Source organism: Mauremys mutica, chromosome 4 (genome assembly GCF_020497125.1).
Source record: "Mauremys mutica isolate MM-2020 ecotype Southern chromosome 4, ASM2049712v1, whole genome shotgun sequence".
NCBI classification, from domain to species: Eukaryota; Metazoa; Chordata; order Testudines; family Geoemydidae; genus Mauremys; species Mauremys mutica.
The window spans coordinates 123,505,836-123,529,646 of NC_059075.1; the positions used below are offsets into that span (position 1 = coordinate 123,505,836).

Below are 23,811 nucleotides of genomic sequence, written 5' to 3' on the forward strand. Positions count from 1 at the left end.
TGGGGGTTTGGGAAGAGAGGTGGGGGGCCGGCCAAATTGCCCCAGGCAGAGGGTGACAACTGGAATAATGGGGCGGTGTTATGAGTGTGAGGAACTGGGGCATATAGCAGCCCAATGCCCCAACAGGGAAGAACCTATGCAGTGTAATCTGGGGAATTACGGGGAGCAATGTGGCCTAATCGGCCTGCTAGGGGTCACAATGACCTCACATGGGTATACAAGATCAGTAAAAATGAATGGTATTAAGACTATAGCATTAATAGATTCTGGGAGTGCTGTTATGCTGGTCTCAGGGAAGTTGGTGGGGCGAGACAAATTAACCCGGGCCAAAAACACAGGGGTAACGTGCGTTCATGGCACTATGAATTTCTACCCCACAATCCCGGTACGGATTGAGATCAGAGGAATACTACCAGTGTGACTGCAGGGGTGGTCCCCAAGCTCCCCTACCCTGTCTTAATCGGTAGGGACTTCCCCGGGTTTGAGAGCTTACTTACCCCAATAGAGCCAAGGGAGGGTAGCAACCCCCAGGCTGAGACAGAGGCACCTACAAATAGCCTCACCCCAATGTTTGCCGAATTTGCTCCAGAGTTATTCTCATCCCCCGGGAAACCCCGAAAGTCTAGGCGGGAAAGGAGGGCAGATAAAAGATTAGGGGCCAGGATTCTAGCAGAGAATCAAAAAACTTCCCTTGTGGGTAGGTGAACCCGTTCAGGAGGCCAGGAGATAATTCAGACCAGGAAGGACTTGGAGGCGGTTCCTAGCCCAAGTAGGAGCAACCCATGGGGAAGAGTAGAAATAGGCCCCCTAGAATTAGGTCAGATCGGTACCGCACGTGAGAATTTCGGGCAGGACCAGGCCAATGATCCGCTATATGCGAATGTGAGGGAGGAGGTAGTGGAAGTAAATGGCGTACCCGTGGAAGGAAAGATCAAAGGCCCAAGGCCATATTATGTGCTCAAACGCGATCTCTTGTACAGGATAGAGCAAATACGGGGGGAAGAAGTAAAGCAACTCTTAGTCCCACGGAAACACACAAGGGCAGTATTAGAGTTAGCTCACACTCATCTATTTGGGGGACATCTAGGAGTAGACAAGACACTGGATAGAGTCCTAAGAAGGTTTTATTGGCCAGGGATACGCGCAGAAGTCCAGCGCTATTGTGCCTCCTGCCCTGAATGCCAGTTGCATAGCCTTACTTGCAAGCCCCATTAGTACCTTTGCCTATTATTGAAGTCCCTTTCGAGAGGATAGCCATGGACATAGTGGGCCCACTGGAAAGATCAGCACGGGGCCACCGAAACGTACTAGTCATCCTTGACTACGCCACGCGATATCCAGAAGCCATTCCTTTAAGAAACCCCCACATCCAAGGCAATAGCAAAAGAACTACTACAGGTTTTTGCCAGAGTGGGCATCCCTAAGGAGATCCTGACAGACCAAGGAACCCCTTTCATGTCAAAATTAATGAAGGACTTATGTGCCCTACTCCGCATCCAGGCCATACGGACCTCAGTCTACCATCCACAAACAGATGGACTGGTCGAGCAGTTTAATCGTACCCTTAAAAGTATGATCCGGAAGGTGGTAGCACAGGACGGAAAAGCATGGGATATCCTTCTACCGTATCTAATGTTTGCTATACGGGAAGTCCCCCAGGCATCCACTGGTTTCTCTCCCTTTGAACTACTATACGGATGCCACCCACGCGGGATATTAGATATCGCCAAGGAAGATTGGGAAGAACAACGCAACCCAGGAAAGAATGTCATTGGGTACGTGACACAGATGAGAGAGCGAATAATTTGAGTAACCCTTATAGTACAAGAACATTTGGAAAAAGCACAAGAGGCCCAGCGGACATATTACAACCGTCGGGCGAAAGTACGGATTTCAGCTGGGGGAACGGGTGATGGTGCTAGTGCCAACAGCAGAAAGCAAACTCCTAGCCAGCTGGCATGGACCATATGAGACAGTGGAAGCCATTGGGGAGGTGGACTATAAGGTCAGACAACCAGACCGCCGAAAGCCAGAGCAAATCTACCACGTCAACTTACTGAAGCCCTGGCGTGACCGAGAGACGTGTCTGGTCATTCGAGGAGCTCCACCCCAGACAGACGACCCACAGGGGCAGGTAGCACCAGAACAACGAACAGAGGTCATTGAGATGATCCACCGGAACCAGGACGTGTTCTGTACACAACTGGGCCGTACGACACTGGTCTAACATCATATTGTCACCAGCCCCGGAGTAAGAGTGACGATAAGACTGTACCGAATACCGGAAGCTAAAAGGGAAGAAATTAGGACGGAAGTGAAGAAGATGCTGGAACTCGGGGTTATTGAAGAATCCCACAGTCAGTGGTCCAGCCCTATCATCCTAGTCCCCAAGCCTGATGGCACCCTGAGGTTTTGCAACGACTTCCGGAAATTGAATGAAGTATCCCAATTCGATGCCTATCCGATACCACGCACTGACGAGCTAGTTGATCAGTTAGGCAAGGCCCGATACCTAACCACTCTGGATCTGACCAAAGGATATTGGCAAATTCCCCTGGCTAAGAAAAAGACTGCTTTCTCTACACCTGATGGCCTGTTTCAATACACTGTCCTCCCTTTCGGACTCCATAGGGCCCCTGCAACATTCCAACGACTTATGGATAAGTTACTGCGACCCCATGCCAAATATGCCGCCGCCTATCTAGACGACATAGTCATCCATAGCCCTGACTGGGAAACGCACCTAGGAAAAGTAGAAGTAGTGCTAGACGCCCTGCAGAAGGCCGGCCTCACTGCTAACCCTCTCAAGTGCGTGATAGGACTAGCTGAGGCCAGATACCCTGGGTATATAGTAGGGAGAGGTTTGGTGAAACACAGTGGAACAAAGTGGAGGCAATACAAGGTTGGCCTCGACCAGTCCGCAAAAAGCAAGTCAGAGCATTTCTAGGGATAGTAGGATACTATCGGAGATTCATCCCTCATTTCGCCACAAGAGCAGGGCCACTGACGGATCTGATAAAAGCTCGGGGTCCCAAGATAGTAAAATGGACTGATAAGACAGAAGAAGCATTCGCAGATTTAAGGACAGACCTATGCTGCCATCCAGTACTCATAGCCCCAGACTTCGAGAAGGAATTCATCCTACAAACAGACGCCTCAGAGGTAGGGCTAGGAGACGTCCTTTCACAGATGGTAGGGGAGGAGGAACACCCAATCTTGTACCTCAGCTGGAAACTCCTCCCCAGGGAACAAAAGTACGCTGTCGTTGAAAAGGAATGTCTGGCGGCAAAATGGGCTATGGAAACTCTCCGCTACTATCTGCTGGGGCGGCGGTTTACCCTTGTGACAGACCACGCCCCGCTCCAGTGGATGCACAGAAACAAGGAGAAGAACGCAAAAGTGACTAGGTGGTTCCTATCCCTGCAGCCCTTCCATTTCCGGGTACAGCATAGGGCTGGAAGCCAACATGGCAACGCTGATGGCCTATCACGACAACACTGCCTCTCGTCCCAAGTAGCCCAACCCCATGGTGTTGAGCGGGGGTGGGGGTGTGTGTGTGGAAGGGGGGATATGTGATACAGCATGGCCAGACAATAAATGGAGAATATTTGGATATCTTTTTTTAATTGCTTAATAATATTTCCTCCTATCTTTGTAGGACCAGTGTCTGTAATGAAGAAACAAAAGCATTTTGTGCATCTAGCATAACAGTGAAATGAAGCAGATGAATCAGGCCACTTCTGGAAAGAAATCAGTACACAGCATTATATGTCCAAAATAAGGGGCAGTAGACAATGTGCAGGGGATGGAGGGATAGATCCCATTAACATTAGTGGGAATTAGGCACCTGCACTGAGGAGCATATTGCATTGAGACAGGATTAAGACCAAGGGCAAAGACACAGAACTATGTCAGAGTATAAACAAAAAAGAGTTTTATTGGGCATTTGTATAAACCTGACATACACTGGGAGACTAATGTATAACCTTGCCCAAAGTATTACAACAATATAGTCAGCTCTCCAGTTAATATTCTTTTTCTCTGATATTCTGAATAGGGAACAGCAATCCTTAACCTGTCAACAGAGCTGAAGGAGACTGTAATGGCAACATGTTCATATCATGCTGGGCAAAAAGTTACAAACCAAAATCTCCAAAACACAGCATAAACAACACAGCATTTGGACTTCTTGAAAGCTGCAGGTATTCTCCTTCCCTAGCACTCAGTCTTTCAATGATAATTTGATGAGCCTGTCCCTAGAATCAGGCAGTTTTTAATTTACAAAACCAGAATTAAAAGAAAAAAATTAGCAACAATGACAGAAATTTAACAAAATGTCAGAACTCAAACATTTTCTGAAATGATGCATTTTGTTCATTTTTCTGGCCATAGTGCAAAATTAGTTTCAAGTTACTTGTTACTGATCAGGTCTACCACAAGGAAGTCAAGACTAGAGCCCTGCAAATCTGTGGATATCTGCTTTATATCCACTCAAGACCATGACATTGCATTAAAATAAGACATTTTGCACAGCAGTAAACGCAACCAGACAAACACTCTATGACTGCCAGAACCTATCTGTATAATCTCATTTCCAGATGGAAATGCAGAACATGGAATGCTGAATCCATTAGGTTAATTCTAGCATAGATTACGTCTTTCCAGATTCTTCAGTATTTCTGTATTCTTTTCAGAGACCATACATTTTAAATATTACTTGTATGCAGTGGTCAATTGTGTCATTTTGGTCTTTTGTTTTTCCCTGATGCAGTTCAGTTTTTTGAATGGAAAGAATGCAAAGATGATAGAAACAAACCTTTTTTATTTTGGGCCTGACAGTACCTAGGTAGGTGTGCAAGCGAGGTGCACTTAGTGGACAGAAGGGACAGCCCAAGTGTTAGGGTGCCAGACTCATGTTCAGCTGCGTTTGGTTACAGATCCATATGTGACTGTGGGTAAGTCCCTCAGGGCCAGATTTCCAAAGACATTTACGTACCTAAAGATGCATGTAGGCATCTAGGGCTAGATCCACAAAGGGACTTCAGTGCCTAACTGCCATTCTAGGGACTTAAATAAAAAATGTGAGTGCCCTTGAGATTCTTACCCTCTACTCAGCTGCTGCCCAAAGTCCATAGGTACCTACGTTTTTGCTAATAAAATTTCCCATGTGCCTAAGTTTCTGCCAGTGGCATTTTCAAAAGCACCTAAATAGATTTGGTGCCATTCACTTCAATGGGAGCTAGACGCCTAACATGCTCAGGCACATCTGAAAATCCCATTCTGTGTTTATCTGCACCTTAGGCACCTAAATACCTTTATATATCTGGTCCTTAGTCTCTCGGGGATAGATTGACAAAGGGACTTTTAGGCACACTGTCTCCCAGTAGAATCCTTAGTCTTAAGTCAGGTGCCCAGGCTCCCTATACAATGCCTGGGGAGAGATACAGCTGAGTGAGGAGCCTTGCTAAGCCAGTAAGCAGAAAAAGCCAAGTGCCTAGCTCTGGGCCTGAGGGGGGCGCCTAGCTGCATTTGGGATTCTCAGCTGTGAACCCTCTCTTGCAGCTACGTGTCTTAGCTAGGCCAGCCCCTTCTCAGGAAAAAGGCGCAAGAGAAACTAACCATAGCTGCCCACTGGCTGTAGCACTCAGCCCTGATGCAGGAGACCAGTTTTCAAACTGCCCTTATGCCTGATTCAGTGCAGGTTTCTGATCTTGATTTTTCCTCATGCCAGGTGAGTGATTTTCCCACATGCCAGGTGAGGATATTCTGGTAAGTCTTTCCTCCTGACGATAACAAGGTCTAATTGGTGCCAGTGGCCTGATTGCTGATGTCGCCATGATGCTTTGTGGCAATCTTTTCCTGTAAAATATTAATTGGAAATGCAGATTTGGTTTTGGGAGCAGAATTCAAGAAGTTGTTAGCCATTCTCACTCATCTTGCCAATGCCAAAATGTCCTAGGCAATCTGGCCATGAGTTGTTGTCTGCACCGACTCTTGCATTAAAGTTACCAAGGAGGAAATGTTGCTCAGTTGATGGTATTCTTTTGACGACTTGATCCAAAGAGTTGTAAAATGTATCCTTCTCCTCGGGGCTAGATTTGAGTGCTGGTGCATAGGCACTAATGATGTTCACAGAGCCGATGGTCTTCTGAAGTTTAAGTGAGATGATATGCTCTGACTTCCCAATCGGTGTCTCTAGGAGCTTTACCCGCTTGTTTTTCACAGCAAAACTGACACTGTGAAGACTATTTTCTTTGCTGCTTTTACCTTGCCAAAAGAAGGTGTAATTGGCCTCTTGGACAGAACCAGCATCTGCAAGTCTTGTTTCCTGAAATGCTGCAATGTCAACACTGAGTTTGTACAGTTCACAGTCTAGCAAAGCTGACTTCCGTATGCTGCTTGTGTATTGTAGGTTGTCATTGTCTGTCAATCCCAGACACACGATCCTGACATTCCAGCTTCCAAGCCAGAAAGTTCTTGGTTTCTTATTTTTGCCAGGCACCAGATTTCCGTCTGCCTTTCAACTTTTGGTCTAGCCCCATGCACCGTGGTAGGTCAGCACCTAACTTTCTGGGGGCTGCCTGGGTTTGTGGTAGGTGGTGGCTGACCAATGGAACCAATGTGATTCTTCCCACAGTCGAAGATGACCCATGGCGCCCTCCTCTATGAGAGCTTATAACCCGTAACTGCTACCTTCCATGCTGTGTCCATGTTGCCAGCAAGGATGGAGTGTCCTCTCCAGTGATGTGGCTACAATAACCTGGGTAGTTGATATGGAGGCGTTGCTTTGCCCATGTGTCAGCATCCCCCTCTTGACTTCACTGGTTTGAACCAAAGGAAGGATGGGAGTCGATACATTTGGAATCAGCTATGCTCCAGGAGTTGCCAGTACAGAAGAGATCATCCATCTACTCTCCTCAGGAGCTCATCAGCCCAAAGTGGTTGGTGCTTCCTGAGGTTTCTTGGTTTATTAACCACCGCCCAGCACTTGGCGTTGACCAGTACAGGTTGTACCGCTTATGGTAATAGCGGTCAGGGCCGGCTCCAGGTGCTTGGGGCGGCCAACGGAAAGCAGCAGCATATCTGGGTGTTCAGCGGCAATTCAGTGGCGGGTCCCTCGGTCCCTCTTGGAGGGAAGGACCTGCCGCCGAATTGCCACCGAAGAATGAAGTGCCACCGATCGCGGCTTTTTTTTTTTTCCCATCACTTGGGGCGGCAAAAACGCTGGATAGCGGTAGCAGGTTTTCAATTCTGACCTGACCTCAGGTCATGAGTCCTACATGAGACACGAGCCCTGCAATTTGCATGTGGTATGTAGCTAAAGTATGCTTACCTAGCCACAGGCAAGTCAAACATGGGGGGAGGGGTGTGTAAGCTTATGCTTGTTTGTATATGGAAAAATACGTATATGTTTAATGCTCATCTAGGTACTGAAAATCAGGCCTTTCTATCTAGTGTTATCAACCACAGCACCCATACTATCCTAGCTGAAAAACCTGCATTCCCGGAATTCTTCCCTCAGACAAAGTTTGGCTAAGGCAATGGCAAGATGCAGTATCTGAGTGGAACTGGGAGTTAGGCATTGTGATGCGGAGCATTGCCATGCCTAACTTTTGGGCACCTAGACAACCACAGGGATTCAGGTGTCGATATGAGACATGGGGAGAGCTAGGTTCCTAAGAGCAGGATCCAAAAGCCAGCAAGGTGATCCAGGAGCTGCTTCAGTTAGCCAATGGGAGATCATGAGGAGAAAGGTGTGTTTTAATCCACGCCCCTCTTACAAAGTTAGGCACTTAAGTCTATACTGCAGGGAGGTGCCTATCTCTGCTAATGATTCACAGGCAGGAACATTCTTCTGGACTCAGGAACCTAAGCTGTTTTTTTTGCAAGAAACACAGGAGGAGGGGCCCACCATGTAACTTTTAGCCCAGTGACTAGCATGCTCATCTGGGATGTGGGAAACACAGGGTCAATTCCTCCTTCATGCAGACGATGATCTCCCACCTCTCAGGTGCAGGCTCTAACTCAGGGGTCGGCAACCTTTCGGAAGTGGTGCTGAGTCTTCATTTATCACTCTGATTTAAAATGTATTACGTGTGCCAGTAATACATTTGAATGTTTTTAGAAGGTCTCTTTTTATAAGTCTATAACAGGGGTCGGCAACCTTTCAGGAGTGGTGTGCCGAGTCTTCATTTATTCACTCTAATTTAAGGTTTCGCGTGCCGGTAATACATTTTAATGTTTTTTAGAAGGTCTCGCTCTACAAGTCTATATATTATATAACTAAACCAGTGTTGTATTGTAAAATAAACAAGGTTTTCAAAATGTTTAAGAAGCTTCATTTAAAATTAAATTAAAATGTTGATCTTACGCCGCCGGCCCGCTCAGCACACTGCTGGTCTGGGGTTCTGTTCATCTAGGCCGGCAGTGGGCTAAGTGGGGCCTGCGGCCGGGACTCCAGCTGGGAAGGGTCTGGCAGCCAGAAACCCAGACTGGCAGCGGGCTGTGCGGGGCTAGCAGCAGGGACCCCAGACTGGCAGCGGGCTGAGCGCTCAGGGGTTCCATCCGCCGGCTCCTGCCAGCTGGGATCCCAGCTGCCGGACCCGCTCAGCTCGCTGCCAGTCTGGGGTCCTGGCCCTGCCCACATACAATGGGTACCTACCTTCTCCCTGGTTCTGGCCCATTCTCTTCCTCTCTCTGCACTGAGCTGAGGGTGGGAGTGGACCGAGCACAGGGCTGGGGGTGAAGGGTCAGGCCAGGAGCTAGAATGAGGGAGGGGGCTCAGGGTTGGGGTGTGGGGGCACTTACCTGGGCAGCTCCCATTTGGTGTGAGGGGTGCAGGTGGGAATGTGAGTGGGGGTGCAGGAGCTCCCGTTTGGTGCTCAGGGTGGGGATGGGGATGTGCAAGGTGCATGGGATGTGGGGGAGGGACTGGAGATGTGGGGGGTGCAAGAGTCAGGGCAGAGGGCTAGGCACATGTGAGGGGGGTGCAGGTGTCAGGGTAGGGGGGCTGGGTATGTGTGGGGGTGCCAGAATCAGGGCTGGGGTCATGCGGGGGGGTGAAGGAGTCAGCAGAGGGCTGGGTGGTACAGGGCTCAGGGCAGGGGTCTGGGGTGTGTGTGGGGGTGCAGGGCTCAGGGCAGAGGGCTGGGTGACTGCCCCCCCAGAACCCCCAACTCCCCTCGCTCCTTGTCCTGACTACCCCCTCCTGGGACCCCACCCCCTATCTAAGCCTCTCTGCCCCTTGTCCTCTGACTGCCCCCCTGCCCCAACCCTTATCCACACCCCCGCACCCAGACAGAACCCCCTGGACTCCCATGCCTATCTAACCACTCCCCGCCCCCTGACAGGACCCCCAGAACTCTGGACCCATACAACGCCCCTGCTCCCTGCTTGCCCAACCCCTCTCCACACCCCTATCTCCTGACAGCCCCCCCGAACTCCCAACCCCCCCAGCTCCTTGTCCCTTGACCATCCCCTCCAGAGACCCCCCCTCCCTAACTGCCTCCGCAGGACCCTCCTTGCATGCCCGGCAGGCCCCAGCATGCCATTAAAAATTGGCTCGCGTGTCATCTTTGGCACGCATGCCATAGCTTGCCGACCCCTGGTCTATAATATATAACTAAACTATTGTTGTATGTAAAGTAAATAAGGTTTTTAAAATATTTAATAATCTTCATTTAAAATTAAATTAAAATGCAGAGCCCCCCGGACAGGTGGCCAGGACCAGGGCAGTGTGAGTGCCACTGAAAATCAGCTCGCGTGCCGTCTTCAGCATGCATGCTATAGGTTGCCTACCCCTGCTCTAACTACTGGGCTATGGGACAGTTTGATGTGGGCCTTCCTCAGTCTCTCCTGATAAAGCTATTCCACTCTGGATAAACAATTAAAGAATCACTAAAGCATGGGTCACCTCACCAGTGAGTGCCCTCCCACTAAGCTATACTCCCTGGCCAATAACTCTTACATCCAGGTAACTCACAATCCTTTCAGAACTCCTGTATTGCTGCACACTCCCCTCCAGGCTGTGCATCACCCATTAGCAGATGCAGCATACTCCTCCCATTGTGTCCAGCCATCTCTGCTGCCCCTGCTCTTTCTCCTGTGCTCAGACTCAAAATCTAGGTAGGTACTGCATGACTGTGCATGGGCTGGGGCCTTATGCTCCCTTACTCCATCAGTAGTGCCAACTCTCAGGATGTTATTATAAAGACTGTAAGGGGTGAAGAGGTGAGGTAACAAGCAGCAAGAATGTGCATTGAAGAATAGCATGCTTGTTAGCTCCATGAGTTCTTTACCCAGGAAATGTGACCACTCCTCTGTAGGGAGGACTAGGGTTTGCAGGCTTGTTGGAAATAGTCTGTTTTAACGGAGGGACTCGAAGGAGGAGAAGGTGGAGGTCCTGCACAGCAGGTCAGGGAGGGGCCTGTGTGTGTAGGGAGCCACCTGGGAAAAGCCAGGGAGGTGGGAGTGGGAAAGGATGCCAAGGATTTAGTGAATCAGGCAGTTTGAGCACAGTAACGATGGGGAGCAGAAAGATCTGTGGGCATATGTGGGAATCAGGCCTTAACGAGAAGACAAGGAGCTTGGTTTTGCTGTAGAAATGGAGAGGAAAGCCAGCCAAAGGATGAGGAGGGGCTTGATGCAATCAGAATGGCAGACAAGGAAGGCATTTTGGATGGACGTGGGCGTCAGGCAGGCCAGACAGGATGCTGTTGCAGAAGTTAAGGTGAGAGATGACAACAGCAAGAATGGAACCCTGTGGAATTCAAGGTGAGAATGGAGAGGGATGAGCAGGTTTAGGCCTGTGAGGCAATCTAGCAGGATTTAGTGATAGCTTCAATTTGGGGTGGAGTGGAGGGACAGAGAAGAGGAATCCAAAGTAATATGAGGGATGAGATACTGCAATAGAAAGAGAAAAGAGAAAGCAACCTTGACAGCAAAGGGAGGAAGGTTTCAGGAGAAAGGGAAGGAGCTCAGTTTTAGTCATGCTGATTTTGCTGACACCTGGAAATTCAGGAAGGCAATCAGAAATAATGAACTGGGTAGAGCTTGGGAGTGGAGAAATGAATTTGTGAATCTTCACCAGAGAGGCAATTGCTAAAGTTGTGTAACCAGATGAAGTTGTACAGAGACAGGGAGCAAGAAGAGAAGAGGAAGGGGCCAAGAATGTAGCTCTGACAGACCCTGAAAGAGAGACAGAGTCCACAAAGTAGCCACTGAAAAAGTGGTTGGGGGTGTAAGATGAGAACCAGAAGAGCACCAAGTCCAAGGCATTGTCTACATGTGTAAATTGCATTGGTTTAAGTTAAATTAGTGCAACCCCCTATGTGGACACTCTTGTTCCAGTTTAATAGTGTCTCATTTTGGCTGAACTAAGAGCTTGGCTACACTTGCGAGTTACAGCACAATAAAGGAGCCCCGGGCGCACTAGCTCACTACCCGTTCACACTGGCAAGGCACGTAGAGCACTCTGACTCTACGGCTACAGCGCTGCTGGTACTCCACCTCGGCGAGTGGAATAACGTTTGCTGCGCTCCCGCTGGAGGACCGCGGTACCAGTGTGAACGAGGTGTTGCTTTACTGCGCTCTGATTGACCTCCAGAAATGTCCCATAATTCCCTTAAGTCAAGTGGCCACTCTTGTCATTGTTTTGAACTCGCTGTAGGAATGTGGATATGCCCTTTCAAAGCTCTGTTTCTGACAGCTGGCTGCTTATCTGCTCCGGGACAAAGGAACCATTACTGAGGAATGCTGCTTGCTTTGAGTGAGTAGAGGGGGGGGAGGAGGAGGAAGGTCTGCTGCTGTCTGAACTCACAAGACAGCATGCTGACATGCTCTCAGCCCCCCCAAAACCCACTCACTCTCCCTCCACATACACACAACACACTCCCTGTCACGCTCCACCCCACCCCACACATTTGAAAAGCATGGTGCAGCCACTTGCATGCTGGGATAGCTATCACAATGCACTGCTCTTTGTGGCGTTGCAAGAACTACTAATGTGGCCATGCCAGTGCGCTTCCAGCTGAGAGTGTAAACACTCAGCAGCATTTTCCCTGCTGCGGTCTCTGAAGGCTGGTTTAACTCCCAGCACTCTACAATTGCAAGTGTAGCCATGCCCTAAGCCTGTTCCTATTCAGTTTATTAGCATAAAAAGACACTCTTAAACTGAATAGTGTCCATATCAGGTTAACTGAATCTATTGAAATTCATACCATCAGTTAAACTGAGGAAACTTTATCATGTAAACAAGCCCTATAAAGCCAAGGAAGGAGAATCACTAGGAGGGACTGGATCAACTGAGTTAATGGTGGTGTAAGACTAAGGAGGATGAGAGAGGCAGAGTGGTCTTGGGATTTGGCCAGGAAGAGGTCATCAGTGACTTTGTTGAGGGCATCCAGTGGAGGTACAGATGCCAGATTGTAGGGGATTAAGAATGAAGATGGAGATGATGAGACAAAAGAAGTAAACTACGTGCTTCAGCAGCAAAAGTAAGGAGTGAGATGGGACAGCAGTTGGAGAAGAAGTGCAGGAGGGAATCAAGGATGTTTTTTAACAATAAAGGAGATGGTATGTTGGAGACAAAGTGGTTGAGGGGGAGGTGGAAGGATGAGGTCAGTGAGGGAGATCTACCTTTGAGAAAAGAGTAGGTCAAAGGTGCTGGGTGCGGGGTTAGAGAAAGAAAGCAGGAGACATATTGCTGAATTGAAGACTGGGATGTAGGGAGAGATGGTACAGGATGGGAACAAATGAGGGGGAGGGGTAGAAGTGGAAGCTTGTGCTGAATAGCATCTGGTCTCTCCTTAAAAAAAAAAAAAAGAGAGAGACGATCTTCAGTGGAGAAGGGAAGTCAGTGCAAGACTAGAATCAAAGGTAGAGAAGAATTAGTGTGGTTTTCCATTCTAACTCCTTTTTTCATTTGCTCATAACTTTCTAAACTGTTCACCTTTCAGGTCAAGGTCTGCTCTGCCTCTGGGTGGCTGGGGTTCTTTGTTTGGACAGACAATGAATTGGATAACAATATTCCCATCAATAAGGGACCACATATCATATGACACAAACTAACAGGGGGATCTGAATTTCAGTCTTTTGACATTTTATCACTATTTTATACAATAATCCATATTTAAGTTTCACAAATATGGAGGCTGCAGAAGATCCAGCCCAGAACATAATTATATACTTTATGAAATCATGTAATATTACCATTACCACTACCACATAGGCAGTACTTCCTTCACCAGAAAACTGAGCATCACATTTATGATTGCCAGAGAGAGAGAGAAGCTTGTACATTCAATACATGTTAAACATATCTTGTCATACATATCAGAACCCGGCACTGATGTGACACAGAATGGCTAATATCTCAGAAAGAAAAGGATAAGAAAATGGTGGGAGTTCTGAATATCTGCTCTGTTTTGGTACATTTTCATGTCTCCAAAAAGCTGTTCTTTCAGATAAAAAAAAGAAAAGAAAAGCAGGTATTGTCCCCATTATGCCTGTCAGTAACAATGTCCAGTTATAAGCATAGCAAGCTGTCCTGTGAAGCAAGAAGAATTAAATGAAGGACCAGATTAAGCTGCTCTCAGCCATGGTAGTTACAGAGGACAGCAGATTCCCAGAAACCCAGAGAAGATCCAACCAACCTTGGTGAATTGGTGAACAATGATATGTAGGCAGTGCTTCTTCATGTCCAGAGCCTGTGTCTTGTCAGCTGCCTCTAAAATCTAGAGAAGAACAAAGTTAAAACTCTCTTCTCTTTCTTCTTCTGATAAAAGTACAACTCACAGACAGGTGCTGATTTTATGCAGAGAAGATCATTTCCCTATACTTGAGGTTGCCACCAGCTTTCCATTCTGAACTGGATTTTGGATGTTGTGTGCGGTTCTTGTCAGAAGATATTTTTTATGGAAATCTGGAGATGACTCAGGCTATGCATGGAGCCAGATTGTCTCAGGTGCCAGAATGACACTGGTGCAGGCAAAGGGAAAGCTATACCCTAGGCTGTGGGTTGGGAGCAATCAATGTAGGAGGGGGCACTGCTAACTTTATACCAACTGAGGATTCCCTCTATCAGGGAAATTCTTAGTTGGCTGGATTTTGGCTCTTTTGCACCACCTGGGCAGCAAAAAATGAGCAGGACCACAGCAGAGGATCTGGTCCATGATCTTTAGGAAAAAAAAGTTTATTTATGGTTGCCTCTATGCATTCACATTTGTGGGTTTGACACCCCCAATGATCTGAGATGGAACCTCTACCAAATTGGGTCTGCATGAGCACCACCTACTGACACTGATGTTCAATGTCTAAGCCTATACAAGGAAGTCCCGTACCCAATCACCTTGGCTTCTTCTCCTATACCAAAGTGCCAAAGTATGATGAGAACTCTGAATGGAATGGGGACAGGAAGTGTGAATGCAGAAAGATAACTCTCAAAGAATAACTGTTATCAGTTTCTTCTTCCAGGTCCTCTGTGCATTCCCATTTGCAGGAGATTAGCGAGCAGAACCCCCCAACCGCACTAGACCCTTGCAGATGGAGTTGGCATACAGAATTTGCATTCTGATGGACTTTTGGGGATGCATTGAACAGACTGGTCTCCTTTTGGTAATGGTCTAGAATGAAGGGGAGCACTCTAGAACAATCCTTCAGCCATTGCCCAAGTGGAGCATATCTTCCACTTTGAACACAGCACATGTGTGTCACACGTTTTCTAGACTGAAGAATCTTTCTCACACTTGCAGAACAAGACAGGTCAGAATTGGTTAAGAATCTGTCAACCCGGCAGTCAGATGCAGGGATACTAGATCTGGATGGAGAATTCTCTTCCAGCCTGAGATAGCAGGTCAGGAGATAGTGGAACGTGACATGGTAGCTCAAGGGAGGATGCAACAGCTTGGCATACCAGCGCTCTGAGACACTCTGGAGCAATGACAAGAGTTTTTACCCGCTCTCAGGGTACGAGGTACTGTCAGAAATGTATAAAGTTCTTGCTCCAATCCAGGAGGAATGTGACCCTGAGAGACTGCTTCTTCCTGACCATTGTTGAATAGAAAAGGTGACCCTTTCTGCCTTGATAGCAAAGTATTTTAGCACAGATGTTTACGTGCAGAAGAGATGGCAAGACAATGATGTTTCCAGAGATCACTCATGTTGGTCTAGTCGCCTTGGCCTGAATGCATGAAAGGAATTAGGTGCCCAAGTCCCTATTTTAGGCACCTAAGTCCCTCTTTCAGCACCACGGTGATGCCCAACCCCTTGCAAACCCTGCAAGTTCCCTACATGCCTATCTTACTGTCTGTGGGCAGACACACTGCTGCGTCACCAGGGGTGTCCAGATGCCTAACTCCTGCTTAAGTCCCATGAGACTCAGAAAGAACCAGATAATTTGGCAAAGCTGATACTGCAAGGTTTGCAGAGTTTGACTGGTACTGTGAAATCTGTCCTCTGGCAGCAACATCTTGTCCACAGGTTAGTCTCAGACTATGCCAATAAAAGTGAGGCTCTTACAAGTGCACAATTCAACATGCCCCACTTGATTTTGAGCCCCAAAGTCTTGCAGGTCAGGACCAAAGAGCAGAAGAGCTCCTGCCATGATCTGGCTTTGAGAGTTTAGTTGTATAGATATGGCAAAACATATATTCCTCTTTTCCTTGGGTGGGTTGCCACCACATCAGGTGGTCAGTAAACACTCTTAGTGCTGTATTGTAAAAACTTTTCTCCTATGCAAAACTTCATGCATTTCCTATGTGATTGTTTTATGTCTGTGAAAGTAGGTGTCCTTCAAATCAAGAATCATGTATCAGGACTTGTCTGAGCACTAATTTGCAGGAAACTGGGGTGAAAACATAGTGTGCGGCATGCTAGTATGGAGTAAGTATCTGTAGGGATCCTGCTGACACACACTAAAATTTCCCTAATGCACTTTAATCTACTCTTGTTTCAAAGTGGGGTAGATCAAAGTGTACCAGGGAACTTTCAGTGCACAGCAGCAGGGTCCACATGAATACTTAGTGAGTGGCACACTAGTGCAGGGTAGATTTTCACCCCAGCTTGCTGAGAACTCAATGTTCATGTAGATATGCCTTCAGTCTCTTTGGAATAGGGAGGGGGATGACGAACCAGCAGGGGTTCTCAACCTTTTTCTTTCTGAGGCCCCCCTAACATGCTAAAAAAACTCCATGGTCCACCTATGCCACAATTGTTTTTCTGCATATAAAAGCCAGGACCAGCATTAGGGGGTAGAAAGCATAAGAGGTCCCACAAAGCTTAGTTGCTCAGGCTTCGGCGTCAGCCCCAGGCGGTGGGGCTTGGGGCCCTGGATGGTAGAGCTTGGGGCCCCAGACTTCAGTCCCATACAGTGGGGCTTTTTCTTTCTGCCTAGGGCCTCAGCAAGTCAAATGCTGGGCCTGCTTGACGGACCTCCTGAAACCAGTTCGTGGCACCCCAGTGGGCCCCGGACCTTTGGTTGAGAACCACTGCCATAGTGATCATCCTCATTTTGAAGGTTCTGATCTGTCTCTTCAGTCTTCCGAGGTCTTGTATCAGGCAGAGGCCATCCATCTTCCTGGAGATCAAGGAGTACCTCAAGTAGAAACCCAGAACTCCTGGGGGGCCTCTTCTGTGGCTCATTTGGTCAGCGTAGGTTGACTTCCTCCCAGAATGAACTCTTGTGAGAAGGATCTGTGAAGGGGGGCCCGGTGAAGAACTGTATGGAGTAACCTTGATGCGTAGTCTTCAGTACCCAGCAGTCTGATGTGATTTCAGACTTGGCTTTGTAAAATCTCTAAAAGATGTGGAGGTGGTAGATGAAGAGAAGAGAGTGCAAGAAACTTGAATGTGGCTCCCAACTGGGGTGTCAAACTTGAGGTCTGGAGACCAATGATACAAGCACCACACCAATGTCGTCAGATGTCACTGGTGTGGTGCTCTGCTCTGTTCAATGTTGATAACAGTCGGATGCATGCGTATGTTCCCTCTGAGTGCTGTCCCGGCTCTGCGCTGATAGCTGACACAGCAGACCCTGAGAGAACCTCCAAAGACCAAAGACTCCGATAAGGTACAAAGGCACCCAGCTAGGTTTATTGTCAAACGAAGCATAGTAATAGTTTCCCACAGACTCTACAGGACATACTACGAATATGTGCCCCCTGACAATGGATGAGCTCAGTCAGTGGCGGGACTTACCACAGACCCCTAGACCAGACAAGACAACCCTTCACTCCTGACGTACAGAGGTGCAACCCCTCTATGTGTTAGGGTGCCACCTCTCACTTTGTACATGTTGGTTCAAACAAAACAACTCTATCCTTCATGTTACCCTCCTGCCCTGTCTTTAGGATGGGTCAGCATGTTCCTTGTTATCTATGTGGAATGCGCTAGTACCAGAATGTTCTGGTACCATCCAGGCACATGTTTATATTACTAGTGCTTAGTACCTTTTAGGTATGTGTATATTTGCAACATCAGCCTTCTTCTTGCCAGCTCCTGTGAGCAGGGCCTGCCTCTGGCTCATAGTTTAGCTTTGCTTTATGTTAGCAAAGTCTTGACCATTACTTTAGTTCAAGCCTTAGGTCTCATATCAGGTCTCTGATACAAGGGTTTATGTTTCAGGGCCTCATCTTACCACAAAAGCCTCTAAGGTTTTGTTGATTTTTTCAGTAAAATGGCCTTAACTTTCATATTCTGTATTCACACTTGTGATTCTGGGGTAAGGTCTGAGGACTTAATTCATGAATATCTCTGTGGCTGTGGCTCTGTTGCAAGGGGCAGAGGTGTCACAGGCTGCATGGGGGGGAATGACAGGCCATACTTCTGCTTCAGTGGCAAGATCCTTTGCTGCCTTACTCTGATCTTTAGGAATCAAATCCAGAACAATAGCATCCCAGAGGGTATACTGTTAGTGTCTTGTCGCTGCCTGGTAACTGGCAATACACATGGATCCCAACAAATATGATTTCCTACTGGGCGAGGAAATTCTGTGTCCAGGGAGCAGATTTAGTACCCTTTGGTACCAGTTCAAGTACCACCCAGTAGTGCCCTTAAAGCTTTGTGAAGGGAAGGCCACAGCAACATCTGTGAACTCCTGATATCATGGAAGACAGAATGCTCTCTGGAACTGAAGAGGTGCATGAAGGCTGATGGTGATGGTTCACTCAAACGGGGCCTGAATGAAGCCAAAGGGAGATCCTGGGCATCACTGATCAGGAATTCCAGAGATGAATCAGGAGAAAGTTCCAAAGCCAAACCGTGCACCAGTGAAGCAAAAATCTTGTATGGGGATTAATTGACTAGCCTTGGGAAAAGTTGACAGATTACCAGGAACATGAACTGGGGAAGTCTGCAGCTGTTGCAGGGCCAGTGACAACTAAAGAGCTGAGACCTTCTTCAAAATCAGCCCTGGGGAATTTCCATGAGATTGGTTATGATGCTTTCTTCTTTCCTTCCTCACTTCCCCAGAACCAGACCTATGCTTTCCTTCCTTTGTTTCTTCTGTGCAGATGGTGTATATCCTTAGGATGGTGCAGCTGGTGCCACAGAAGGATCTTCAATAGCTGAGGATGTTCTCTCAATAAAAGGGTCCAGAAACTAATACCATTTGGGGAGTCAAACTTATCTGCATCATCAGTGTCAATGCAGATGAGAACGCCTGAGAATGCTTCACAGGGGAGGTCAGTGCTGCCTGAGGCACAAACCCGGCACTGGAACCCTTGTTAGAAGCCCAAGTTGAGGCAGGTGAAGAGGCTGGAGCCAGGTTCCAAGTCTTCACTCATTTAATAGTAGTGGGGTTTTGTGCCAAGGAGGGTCATTGTGGGCCCAGATTTTATTGCCTTGACAACCTGATAGCATGGCCTGTGCTGTCACTGGTTTGAAAGACAGATAGGCCTTTAGACTCAATTGCTGATCATGGCATACTTTGGGGATGAATGTGATGGAGTGTGAGCTTCACCTGAGCACACCAGACATAAAACATACATGTCTGATTTCAGATAGACTGTCAGATAGACTTACAGCCTTTCTAGGGCTCTACTCCTGCCATCTTTGCATGTACCAACACCAGATCAATCTCCTACACTACTCTCTCTTTCTTTTAATTAAAGTGAATAAAAGAAAATTCAGATGGTAAAGATGGTCTACTAAATAATTAGGCAGAAAGTCACAGACAGCAAGGATCCTAATGCTTTGCACAGCAGAGGAGAAGGAAATGAAGACACTGGGGTCTGCACTGCCTTATATAGATTCAGACATTGAGCACTGACATCGCTAGGAGGGCTTATGCAGCCCCACTGGATACAATTGTAGTAGAGGTTCCATGACCTTGAAGCCAGAGGATGTCAGACCTGCAAGTAGGGATGCACAGAAGCCTCTGAAGAACAACATTGGTAATACTTTGTAAACATTTTAATACACTTTCCCCAGTCACATCTGTATAACAGCTTGGCCTAGAAACATCAAATGTTTTATCCCACAACTCATCCCCATACTTTCAAATTTTGAATATTCTTGTTTACAAATTCTGTTTCAATTCCAATGCATTCTAATGCTTTTCCACCCAAAAATTATAGTATCCCTACAATCTTAACTGCAGTTTAGCCAATTATTTTTGTCTGAGAATGTGAATAAATCACAGACCCTTCTGGTGGGTATTGCTGGACCCTTTGAATTTCTTGAATATTTACTGTATTTAAGACTACCGTTGACAAATTAAAATGAATCAGTGATAATTACCTGGAGCACATTTTCCACTGTAACATTCATTTCCAGGTTCTGCTTGCAGTATGCTTGAAGTCTGTTGTTGTAGAAACCATAATAATAAGGTGCAGCGAAGAGGTAGCTATAAAGCTAGTCAAGGAGAACAAATTTGGTCATAATTAGGGCTCCGTGTCTGTCACAGGGGTTACAGAAGTCATGGATTCCGTGACTTCTGCAGCGGCCAGCGTGGCTGACCCCAGGGTCAGGGGCCAGCTGCTCAGATAGAACAAGAAGTAATGGACTTAATCTGCAGCAAGGGAGATTTACATTAAATATTAGGAAACACTTTCTAACTATAAGGGTAGTTCACCCTCTGCAATAGGCTTCCAAGAGAGGTTGTAGAATTCCCATCATTGGTGGTTTTTAGGAACATGTTGGACAAATACCAATCAGTGGTTTCCTTGGTCCTGCCTCAGAGCAGGGACTGGACTTGATGACTTCTCCAAGTCCCTTCCAGCCCTACATTTCTATGACTCTATGGTGGTCCATGCAAGCTCCCTCCAAAGATGTGCATAAAGTATTTCCCATAGAGTTGTACAGCAAGATGGTTAGTCAGTGGACCAGTCCAACATACTGAGGCATGCATACTCTCTGTAAGACATTGTGAATGACAGCAATGGACCAAAAATATAGTGAGCAGGGAGTAAGTCCTGCATAGTTGTGCTCACAAAGGGGATCTTGGCATTGCAATACTTAACTCCTAGGCACCTTGCCACAAAGTGGAATTCACAGCCCGAGTTAGCTGGTCAGGCTCCCCATGCATTGTAAGGGGAGAGTTAGACACCTATGAACTGGATTCTCAGAAGCCAGCAACTGAGCAGGGAACTGCCTGAGCTGGCCAGGAGTGAAATGCAGAGGGCTTAGGGCCCAGATTCACAAAGGGATTTACATACCTAATTGACAGACTGGAAGGATATGCCTATTTCTGCTCAGGATTCTTAGCCTTGAACCCAAACCAAGTTAGCTTTTTCTCACAGAGAATTGAAGAGACACTCCTCTACCCCATTTTAAAATGATAGGAATGAAGAGCTCTCAAGAGACCATCAAGTCCAGCCTCCAGTAGCCCACTGCACACACCTGGGGGTGTGGGAGACCTGTTTTCATAACCCTGCTCTGTCTGATTTGGAGCAGAGACTCGAACACACGTTTCCTACACTACTGGTGCTTGCTGTAAACACCAGGCTATCAGGTGTTGAGTTGCTTACCCATTTGTGTGGGTTCAGCATGCTCTGAGTGCATCAACCAGATCAGGCCCTGCACAAGTGAGATGGGCAGGGGAATGCCTACTTTGAGAATTCCACTGTGGCTTGGGTGTAAGAAAAGGTTACTTACTAACTGTGATTCTTCAAGATGTGATGCAGACGTGTGTATTCCACTTAGGCGTGTGCGTACCCAGTGCACCAGAGGAAGAGAATTTTCCCTAGCAGTACCTGCAGAGGGGCAGTGCTCACGCCTCCTGGCCATAGCCCCATTCCAGGCTTTCGGAGGCAGTGATGCCCGAACCCCACTCAGTTCCTTTGCAACGAACATCCAGAGACAAGACTCTGATGCAGAGGAGGTGGAGGGTGGGTCGTGGAATTCATGTCTGTATCACATCTAGAAGAACCAGTTACAATAAGTAACTGTTTCTTCTTCTTCAAATACATGCAACTGAGTATTCCACTTAGGTGATGCACAATATCTTCATTAATGATCTGGAGGATGGCATGGATTGCACCCTCAGCAAGTTTGCAGATGACACTAAATCATAAAATCAAAGAATAACAGGGTTAGAAGGGACCGCAGGAGGTCATCTAGTCCAACCCCCTGCTCAAGACAGAACCAATCCCCAGATAGATTTTTACCCCAGTTCCCTAAATGGCCCCCTCAAGGATTGAACTCACAGCTGGGGGTTTAGCAGGCCAATGCTCAAACCACTGAGCTATCCCTCCCTCCAGACCCCTAATCATTTTTGTTGCCCTCCACTGGGCTCTTTCCAATTTTTCCGCATCCATCTTGTAATGTGGGGCCCAAAACTGGACACAGTACTCCAGATGAGGCCTCACCAATGTCGAATGGAGCGGAATGATCACATCCCTTGATCTGCTGGCAATGCCCCTACTTATACAGCCCAAAATGCCATTAGCCTTCTTGGCAATAAGGGCACACTGTCGACTCATATCCAGCTTCTTGTCCACTGCAGCTTAGGAAAAAACATGGGTACATATACCACCTGGTTCAAATAAAACTGGGAGACCACTTTAGACAAAAATATTGGGTGTGGCCATAAAGCACTTTGTCCTTGGAGAACCATGTATAAGGAGGCTCTGCCATCAGAGCCTGCAACTCAGAGACTCCCCTTGCAGATGTTAGTGAAACCAGGAAAGCAGTTCTCTGACACAAAAGCAGAAAGGGTTAAGATGCCAGAGGCTCAAATGGAGGTCCCGTCAAGTCCACCAGGATAGTATTAGGTCCCGCAGAGGAACTGGCTCCCAGACACTGGAGGATGGAGATGAAGAAGGCCTTTAAAGAATCTTGCCGCCATGGCATTGGAAAAGACTGATCTTCCAAGAATGGGTGGATGAAACACTGAAATCACCACCAGGTGCAACCTCAAGAGCTAAAGGCAAGGCCAGGCAGCTGAAGACACAGCAAGTACTCTAAGATGTCCTGGATAGAGACCAGCATCAGTTGAACTCTGTGGGCTGACAACCACACCAAAAAAATGCTTCCATTTTGTCATACAGGCGATTCTGGTACAGGGCTTTCTATTGAACAGAACCTGTAGAATGGCTGCCAAACAACACTTCATCCTCATTTAACCACAAAACAGCCACAGGGAGCTGAGCATGAGATGCAAGGCATGACCATGATTCTGAGTGAGTAGGTCAGGATGAAGATGAAGGGATAAAGGAGGCTGAATTGACAGCGCAAGGTTGGAGAATCAACACTGCCTCAGCCATGCTGGGACAAGGAGGATGAGCTTGGCCTGATCCGCTTTCAGTTTGAGGATGACCTGTGGTATGATCGGGATTGAGGAAACACATACAGAAGAGCTGATACCAGCTGAGATGGAAGGTGTCAGTCAGGGAGCCCGGACAGAGTTCTCCTTGAGAGCAGAACAGATGGCATTTCCTGTTGTCCCTTGTAGCAAACAGGTCCGTTGCTGGAATGCCCCAAGCTGCAAAGATGACCTGCAGGATGCTTGTCTTCAGGGACCACTCGTGACTCAGGGAAAAATTCTTTCTGAAATGGTCTGCAAGATGATTCTGGGCCTCAGGCAAGCAATCGGCTATTAGAGTGATAGTCTCCTCAATGCAGAACTGCTATAACCTGACCACCCTGGATTGTGCTCCCCTTGTCTGTTCACATAATGCATCACAACAATATCGTTGGTAAATATGTAAATGATGGCTCCCCTGATGTGGTTCAGAAAGGTGGGACAAGCATTATAGAAGGCCTGAAGCTCCAGCATGTTGATATGCAGTGACATCTCCTGCTCTGACCACAGACTCTGAATTTTTAGTGACCTCAGCTGTGCACCCCAGCCCACCAGGGAGATGTCAGTGACAATAGACCTGGTTGGCAGGGGCTGGACAAAGGGAATGCCCTGACATATACTTTCTGGAAGCATCCACCACTGCAAGCAGTCCAGGACCAGTGGAGGGAGATGGACCAATCTGTCCAAGGAATGAGGAGTCAGATGGTAAACCATCCTGAGCCACATCTGAAGGTGTAAAGGCGCAATCTTGCTAACTGAACCATCTGCGTGTAAACAAATATGTGGCCCAAGAGCCTCAGGCACATCCAAACTGCCATGGAAAGCTGAGACTGCCCAAAACTGTGTTGTGGACAGTATTGCTGCTGTTGCTGCTGACCATAGTGGCACCTTTGCACTGCCAGTGCATACAAACCCAAGGAACATAGGGTGGCCCTAGAATCCTTGAAGAAGTACTGAATCTTGTCCATCTTGTCTGAAAAAAGCACCCAACCATTGAAGGGCAGATCATCTATAGCCTGCTGCATGTCAGGAGCAATGCCTAAATTCTGCAGCCAAGATGCCCTTGTCATGGT

The 23,811-nt window shown here is 47.5% G+C and overlaps 1 protein-coding gene across 6 annotated transcripts in view; it reads right to left on the minus strand.

Annotated features, from left to right (window-relative positions):
* LZTR1 (leucine zipper like transcription regulator 1) overlaps positions 1 to 23,811 on the minus strand; it is a 277,535-nt gene that overhangs the window by 20,491 nt on the left and 233,233 nt on the right. For 5 of the 6 annotated variants that reach the window (XM_045017155.1, XM_045017157.1, XM_045017154.1 and 2 more), the window contains 2 exons: positions 19,735 to 19,840; positions 13,653 to 13,733 (listed from right to left, as the gene is read on the minus strand). The exons of the other annotated variant lie outside the window; for it this stretch is intronic. In XM_045017155.1, coding sequence (XP_044873090.1) covers positions 13,653 to 13,733; positions 19,735 to 19,840 — 187 coding nt within the window. The remainder of the gene's footprint in view (positions 1 to 13,652; positions 13,734 to 19,734; positions 19,841 to 23,811) is intronic. 6 annotated transcript variants of the gene reach the window in all.